This window comes from Plutella xylostella, chromosome 6, assembly GCF_932276165.1.
Source record: "Plutella xylostella chromosome 6, ilPluXylo3.1, whole genome shotgun sequence".
NCBI classification, from domain to species: Eukaryota; Metazoa; Arthropoda; class Insecta; order Lepidoptera; family Plutellidae; genus Plutella; species Plutella xylostella.
In genome coordinates, this window is record NC_063986.1 from 5,858,602 (window position 1) to 5,867,825 (window position 9,224).

Here is a 9,224-nt window from a genome sequence, read left to right on the forward strand (position 1 = left end):
TTTCGTCTAAAACTCTTTAGGCACAATCTTTAAACACCTAAGTTTCGTTTGCTCAAATTTATGTTCGTCTATACCTATGTATAATCTGGTTTCTCCTAATGTTATCTTAATAAATAATATATTAAGTACGTAGTAAATGTACAAATTGTGGTATTTTTCTCCTACATCCCCAAAATCACGATATTGTATGATCAAAAAATCGAAAGTTAACGACCAATATAATTATTACAAACCCCATGAGATCGAAACCTAAAAATAGGTGCGACGACGAGCAAAGCGAGGAGGAGCGTGTTAGGTGCACATGTTCATCAAAACCAAAGCGGAGCGCAGCGAAGCGGAGCGGAGCGTTTTCCAAACAGCGGAAACAATACAAGGCACCAGTTTGCACTATGTAGGGAGACGCTCCGTCAAAGTTAAAGCCAAACGAATATTATTACTTTGTATAAACCTATGCCGTAGCATTATTAGGCTATTCAAGATTTGGCCATACCATTATTAGGCTAAACAATGTTATGCGAAATAACTTTTTACTAAACGAGATTTATGCCATACGATTTTCGGCGTAACGAGACTTCGACCAAACGTTACTATGCAATACGAGATTAGGCAAATAAATCTTATGCCAAAAAAGGTAGAACCCGGTGGACCAGTCCCACTGTCAGTGACTACGTCTCTGCACCATACGTCATCACTGGCAGGGTGCACTGGTTGAAGAACTTTGTCTTCAGGCTCTGAGGAATGGCCGAGGAGCATATATGTGACGATGATTCCCGAATGCAGCCCAACCCAGTTAGATGCGCTTTTCAGCCTCCTTCTCGAAATTGCTTCTGCCTAGCCGAATAGTCTGCTTGAGGTGGACATATAGTTGTCTCACCAACGATCACCGGCTCCCGTTTGATGTGAACATTCTACATGACTTTAGTCTTGCCCAAGTTCAGACCGAGGCCTACACGTTGGCAAGCAGCATTTAGGCCACTTAGCACCCAGCTGAGTTCCTGCGGAGATGTATATTCTATGCTATTCTATTATCTGCTGGGGGTGTAAGTACCTGCACCTGGCTGTCTCGAATAGAACCTTTGTGCATATATATCCAAGGTCTAAACTGCCTTTTTAATCTTGGACCATTTCCGACCACGCTGGTCCACTGCGGGTCGGTGGGTTCACATATCTAGATGTGCTAAATCTAGATTAGAAAAATTAAAATACATTCAGGCTTGGATGTTTGCCCCAACTACAACAACTGACCTTATCATTGACTTCCTTAAAAAGGTTATACCGTCACTAACTACGCATGAAGAATTTCATGTTGAGAAACGTGTCATCGACACGGACAGACACTCGTCCTTTATAATTGGCATACGTGAAGACAAGTTCGACGAACTAAAAACTCCCACTCTATGGCCACCGGGTGTAAAATACTCGGACTGGTTTCTCGCTCGTCCCCGCCACCAGCGGGGCCCCCGTGAGTCATCCCCAACCCGAGGCAGCGGCCCCGCGCCCCGCGCCGCCGCCGCCTCCGACTAGCCCCGACGCCGCCCGAGCGCCGCCGGCCACTGCGCGACCAGCTCCGCCGACTTACATTACTGTGACTCACCAAAATGCGCAGTCACTTAACAATAAGACAAGGCGCCTCGAAGCGCTGCTACTGCACGATTTAAAATGTGATATTTTAGCGATAAGTGAGCACTGGTTACCATTAGATAAGTTAAAGTCCACAACCATCCTTAATTATAAACTTGTGTCGAGTTATTGTCGTCCCAACATTGAGCATGGTGGCACTTGTATTTATATTAAAAATAATTTAAAAGCCCAACCTATTGCCGAATTGTGCAGTCTATCTGTAGAACAGGTTTGCGAAGTGTCTGCGGTAAAACTCATAGACTTAGGACTAGCGGTAGTATGTGTGTATCGCTCTAATTTGACGCACTGTAATGAATTCTTTCCCGTGTTCGAGTCTTTGCTGAGCGAAATCGTTGAATTTAACTTTGCTAGCGTAATCATAGTAGGAGATTTTAATATTGATACCTTAGTAGTGTCACATAATAACAAAATGCTACTTGATACAATCACATCGTATGACATGGTGAATATTGTGGATTTCCCAACGCGCGTGCATGGGACATCCAGCACATCCCTGGACCACGTCTACGTGCGGCGCCGCTCGGGGGGGCCCGGCGGCGCGCGCGCGGCGCCCGTCACGACGCACATCGGCGACCACCTCGCCGTGCGCGCGCAGCTAGACTGTGCGCCTCCGTCTCGCGCGCCCCGCACTGCCCGGATCAGAGAAATGAGTCGTGCCAATAAAATGAACTTTGTCGCCGCCGTACGAAGCGTCAACTGGGAGGCCATCTACACTGCACCAGCCGACAGTACCGACGTGCTTGCAACACGTATTCTTGAAATACTGAGCAGTAAATTTAGTAAATGCTTCCCATATAAATCTAAGACGTTCATTGCAAAGAGTGAGCTTTGGATATCGGAACGCACTCTTAACGTAAAAAGATTACTGTTCGACCTACTAGAACTCAACTCTAAAATTGACGATCCAGACTTGCACACTATGGTGAACGAAACGACGGACAAGTACAAGAGTATGCTAGCTCTGGAGCGCACGAGTTACTTCACTCACAAAATCGCCAGTAATGAGAACAAGTGCAAAGCAATGTGGGGCGTGATTAACACTGAGCTGGACCGCGGCAACCGCTGCTCACTCGATTTTACCGCTTTGGTGAAAAGTCCCGATGGGTCAAACTACTCATCCAAACGAGAGCTACTCGATGCGATGAATGAGCAGTTCGTAAGCGCGGCGGCGGCGTGCGGCGCGCCGGCCGCGGCCGTGCCGCTCGCGCTGGCCATGCTGCACGGGACGCGCCGCCCACTCGACCACTCCCTTCGACTCAAGCCATTTACTCCGCATGAAGTTTACGCGATAATCGTTAAGAGGATACCCCGCAAACCGAGCAAGGATATATATAATATATCTTGCGAACTACTGAGCCTTGTTGCTGACTCGGTCGCCGTCGCCTTATCCACCCTATACAATCGATGCATAAAGGAAGGCATCTACCCAGCAAGCCTCAAACGGGTGAAAATATCACCGCTGTATAAGGGAAAGGGTAAGAGAGAAGACGGAAATGCATACAGACCAGTCGCTATAATACCTACACCAGCAAAGGTCCTGGAGAACGGACTAAGCGCACGGCTCACGATGTTCCTGGATGCTGGTAACCTCCTCTCCGTTAAACAGTTCGCGTACAGAGCTGGCCGGTCCACCACGGACCTCGCGCGGGAGGTGGTGTGGGGAGTGCTGTCCGCACGAGAGTCCAACCGGCACGTCGCTGTACTCTGTTGTGACTTGTCGCGTGCCTTCGATGTGGCCGACCACTCCGTCATAGCTGCGAAACTCGAGCACTACGGCATCAGGGGCCCAGCCTTGCAGCTCCTAGTTGACTTCATGTCTAACAGAGTGCAAACTGTGGTAGGTGAGGGAGGTGCATCCAGGTCGCGAGAAATGGGTACTGACCTCGGCGTTCCACAAGGTTCGTCGCTGTCAAATATCATCTTCTCGCTACTAATGAACGACCTCCCAAATTCCATTCCTGATGCCCAAGTCACCATGTACGCGGATGACGTGGCCGCGACGGTCACGGGCAGCTCTGTCGACGACCTGGAGCGGCGGCTGTGTCTGGTCGCTGAGCAGCTAGCACACTGGTTTCAGGCTAACGGGCTTGCACTCAACCCTAAAAAAACACAGGTGATGCTATTCAACCTGGCCGGTAGACGCAGCCGTCCGCTACAAGTGAAAGTAGGGAGCGAAGACCTGTCCCAGGTCTATACATCTTGCTTTCTCGGATTTAAAGTCGACAGTGGCTTGTCCTGGAGTGACCACATAGATTGGCTCTGCGGACGCCTGGGCGGCGCTTGCTTTGCTCTCCAGAGACTTGCAGGAACGGTGCCGCGCGAGGTGGCCAGATCCTGCTACTTTGCAACGATCCAATCCCTCCTCACGTACGGCATCGAGCTGTGGGGCCGCGCGGCGGACTGGCACCGGGCATTCGTAATACAAAAGCGGGCAGTGCGCGCTATGGCTCGAATTAAGTCAGATGAGTCGGCACGCCAGTATTTTGTTTCTCTGGAGATACTGACGTGTCCATCACTGTACATACTTAGTGTAGCCTTGTTTGTGCGGAAGAACCTGCACTTGTATAAAGAATGCCGGGGAGCGCGCCGCCGCGGCCAGCTGCTCGACGTGCAGCACAGGCTCGCGAGGAGCGAGCAGTCCGTGTATGTGTGTGGTCCGGGAATCTACAATAAACTACCTAGTGATGTAAAAAGTATGCAGACACTACAAGGATTTAAATATAAACTCAAAAAATGGCTCGCTACGCAGGCATTCTACACGGTAGGAGAATTCATCGACAGGTAGAAATAATTAAGTATTGTCTCTTTGACATCTTCTATTGTAATAATGTATCAATGTGATAATTTTGATTTGTTGTTATTTCATGTAATGTTATATATTATTTTATTTTTTGACTGTGACATTGAAACTAGATTAATTTTCGTATTAATATTCTATTTTATTTTGACATTGTGACTATTTCTGGATCTAATTATTTAATTTTAAAGCTTGGTATACTTATGTATCACTTTTACTGTTTATTTAATATTGACATGTAATGAATAATTATCAATAAACAAATCTAAATCTAAATCTAAATCTAGATATGCAGATTTCCTCACGATGTTTTCCTTCCCGTTTATACATCGCGATACGCGCCCGTTTTATCGAACTGCAAAAAGAGGTAATTTGACAAGTCCTGTAGGTAATTTCAGTGATCGGTATTACCTGTACTTATTACAAAATATGGTAAATATATTTTTATTTGCCTAATCATACATACCATGGCGATGAAAACATATGTCACGGAAATGAATAACCTGGCCACGGAAATGAATAACCTGGCCACGAAAATTAATAACCAGGCCACGGCAATGAATACACATTATTTTACGAGACATGGCGATGAAATTTTTTTCATTGCCGTGACTTTTTTTTCATTGCCATAGCAAATTTTGGCCACGGAAACCACGGAAATGAAAGCATGGCGATGAAAATCAAAATCAAGCCATTAAATATAAATAACAAAAAAAGTATTAACTATTCGAAGAAACAAACACTTTATAAGATGAATATTTTTAAAATGCTTTCTTTTGAATGCTTACTCAAGAAGACAAACTTAATTTTATAGAAGTTATATCTATCCACGGCGATGAAAGAAAAAATGTCCAGTGACCAAAAACAATTATAACTTTCACTATAGCGCGAAAACGTGGGCACCTGTGTACCTCTTTCCACGTCGAGTAGTTAGACAACACTTGTAAAAAACGTTTAGCGCACCGAGGGGGGGACCCAAGTTCATAGATAAAACAATATCCTTGATCATGTTTAGGTCACGGCGATGAAATGTAGTTCTGGGACACATGAATTTTCACTTACCGTTCGTTATATTCTTTATTTATTTGAATAAATGTATTTCGTAACAATACTTTAACTATTAATGAATCAAATGAAACTAAGTTTAAATCTAAACACTCAATATTTTTTCATCAATGAAGAATAATACAAAACGAGATGACCTGGGGACAAACACGGCAATGAAAGATTTGGAGGTTTAATATTTTTTTGTAAAGTATCCATTAATCCTATTGATAAAATATTTAGTGCTTCATATAGATTACTATTCCTTATAACCGGAAAAAAATATTAGAAAATTAGAACTTTGTTTTTTAGTACCGATTTCATTGATGCCACGCATATTTTGGCCGCGGGAAATTCACCCATATACTAAACAAGGTATTATACTTAAACTATATCTATGCACACGTCTGAATTGGACATTAATCACAAGGAGCAGGGGTCCCCAAACTAGGCTCAGCCCGTATCTTGGGGTACCAAAAATGACTTGACTAAAGTGAATTTATATTAATTAGTAAAACATAAACAGTGTAACTATGTCACACAAGAGTGAAATAAAATTTCAAAAACAAAACAAAACATAAAATTATCTTAAACAGTCTTCTTGTTATGGTAACTAATTATAGAAATAAAATCTTAAATAAAATCTTTAAATCAATCAATAGATAATGCTGGTAATAATTCTACGAGTATTATAGGATATCCTCAGTACAATAATAATCTAGTTTGAGTAAGCATTCCTTCAACTTAATTTTAGCCTCAGGGACAGAATAGTTCTTAAGATTACAGTTTATATTTTAGATGACTCATTAAGGTTAGAAGTTGGCATCTGTTTTGCGAGTTTATCTAAAATTGATTCAGATGTAATCCGAAGGACCGAACTGGTCTCTGAGCGCCGCATAAAAATATTACAGTTAGATGTCCAGACGAATTTGAACTTCAGTTCAGCTCCGAGAGCACGGGCTTTGCTGAAAAGGACCCGGTTTTCCTTCGTAAGGTGTTCGTTAACGAACACTCGGCGAGAGTTTCCGGGAACCTCGAGCATTTCCGTGGTGATACCGCGCCGTGCCTTGGCAGCGCGCAGCAGCTGGTCGCGGGGCGCGCGCCGCGTGAACGTGAGCACCACCGGTCTCGGCCGCTCCATCGCGCCCGCGCCGGCGCCGCCACTGCCGCCGCCGCCGCCGCCGCCTCGCGCTCCGACGCGCCTCACGTCGTCCACGTCGCGGGGGTCCAGCTGCACTCCGAGCTTGTTGCTCAGGACGTTCACCACCTGAGTGAGGTTCTCGCCGTTGGTCTCGGTGAGGCCGGTGATCTCCACGTCCTTCGTGAAGTGCCGCTGCTCCTTGGCCGCCAGTTCCTGACGCAGCTCGGATACCTCCGCCCGGAGAGTTTTGACCTCACTTTTGTAATATTCAAGTTCTTTGAGCTGTCCCTTCATTTCTGTTAATTCTTGACGGAATTGTACTATGTCCTCTGATGTGTAGTTTAATGAGGCGGTAAAGTCTGTCATCTCACGCTTCATGCCATTGAATACTTCTTGCATCTGTCGCAGGGCCGAAGTGAAGGCAGACATGATGTCTGCGGGTACTGTGGATGCCGCCAGGCCTTGAGACTGTGGGGGTTCACTCTATATAGCTTGTCAAAACGAAGTTTCGGAGCCCTAAAGTCTGTTTTTTAATCTCAGATATCATACTAAATTGACTGATTCTGAACAGTTCATCAACAGTCGATTGTACCGCGATTAAGTGACGTATCGATCTATTGGCGGGACAGATTGTCCCGCCAATAGATCGATACGTCACTTAATCGCGGTACAATCGACTTTTGATGAACTGTCCAGAATCTGTCAATTTAGTGTCTGAGATTAAAAAACAGACTTTAGGCTTTAATTCTGCTAATATTATTTTTTATCCTAGATTTTCGGTCCTACGACATGCATCTTAAAAGTCGACTAATTACGAGTTCCGCATACAAAATTGAGTATACGAGTTACTTATGACGTGTGCTAGTGCTAGGCGCCAGGTTGATATCGACGAGTGTGCGAAAATTTATAATAAATTTACCTATCACATGAGAGCTCTTGTTCGTTAGTTTTTGTCTATCTAGCTGGAGTAACCATCCTGGAATTCTTTCTATGGACTGCGCCTAGACTCGCTCCTATGTTATGCTTAGTTACTTGACGTTTAAGTATGTTGGGTGAAAGAAATATCGGTTTGTTCTTCTAGATATCTACCATGTTCAAAAGTTTGGAAGTAACAGAAGCACATCATTATTATCTTATTAATTAACAAACTTATTAATAAAAACCGGGTTATCGATAGATACTGGTGTGATATATAAATCAACAAATATTATTTGTTTGCAACGAAAAATGATTTTTACTGCGGATGCAGTTTCCCGAACCATTCAATCCAATCACTCGGCGAATGGTGAAGTTCCAACAGACAATCCTATCTGTGTATGCAGAAAATAATTCGGAGTTTCGCAGACATTTCAAATTCGATTGTTTTCGTCGCAATACACTATAAAATCGGTTGAAACTTCCATAACATATACAGAAAAATGTTTTACAGAAAAAAACTGTTAAATTAAATTTTATATAGGTACTTACCTAAAGGTGGGTGTTTTGTATTTAAACAAACAATACATTAAAATACTAATCTCTAAAACTAATTAACAACCTAATATACTAACAGCTTCTGAATACGTGGCTAGACGGCTAATAAATATGTTGTAGAGTTTGAATCTGAGTATTAAATCTGTGACTCGACTGCTATCCTACTCGTACATAGTAACTGACTATTATACATCATCATCATCATCAGCCTACAGCAGTCCACTGCTGGACGTAGGCCTCTCCCAAAGCACGCCACTGGATTCCGCATCCAATCATAACCAGCCACCTCTCGCAAGTCGTCACCCCATCTAGCCGGAGGGCGTCCTACACTACGTTTGCCTAATCTAGACTGTTATACGGCATTACAAATCTCATATAAACTTACGAACAATGAAAAATGTCTACCTGCAAAATGCCTAATAGATGAAAAAAATATAAAATTTACCTAACTGCTCATCCATTGCAAGTCCATCAACCATATAAATCCTACCTATCATGATGATGTTATGTTGATGACGATGACTAATGATAAATAGCTCATCCGTAATGATTGCGCTCGCCAGTTGATTCATCTGATGAATGTCCGGGATGGAAACCGTCTATACATAGAGAGAATCGATATTCCAATCAAATCCAGCCACGCTCCTGTAGTGTGTTTGTGACTTTACACTCCGTTTGCCTTTGATTCGGCACCCGTCTCTGATTGAATGTTTAGGTGCAGCTATTCGCTTGAAGGTAAAATGATTTTCACCGTTTAAACATCTACTAGTTATTGAATATTAATTAATAGTTTTACAGGTAAATTTCAAAGGCCAAAAAAACAGCTAGGCGTATAAGTATTGTGTTCGTACTCGTATTTGGTTTTAGATATTTTATTTCACACTATAATTATTCCATTATTTTTATTATTACGTAAATTATGATTAGTTTTTTTACTGTCAAGGTTATCTGAAAGATATTACTTCTAAGAACGACAATGTAGGTACCATTTCATTACTGACCTTTTCTCCATTATTATGCTCAATACTACTAATATTTGTGTTTTCTTTATCTTTAGTATATGGAAAAGTTGATTCAGAGTTAGTAAGTATACAAAGAAGGTTCATTGACCTGGCAACGGGAGCGTCA

At 43.2% G+C, this 9,224-nt stretch overlaps 1 protein-coding gene across 1 annotated transcript; it reads right to left on the reverse strand.

Annotated features, from left to right (window-relative positions):
* Positions 1 to 6,269: 6,269 nt before the first annotated feature.
* LOC125488666 lies at positions 6,270 to 7,052 on the reverse strand. Its single transcript, XM_048621833.1, has one exon. The coding sequence runs from the start codon at positions 7,050 to 7,052 to the stop codon at positions 6,270 to 6,272; it is 783 nt and encodes a 260-aa protein (XP_048477790.1).
* Between the last annotated feature and the right edge of the window lie 2,172 nt (positions 7,053 to 9,224).

Coding starts and splice junctions, on each gene's coding strand:
- LOC125488666 (XM_048621833.1), bottom strand. CDS start 7,052: ATGTCTGCCTTCACTTCGGCCCTGCGACAGATGCAAGAAGTATTCAAT.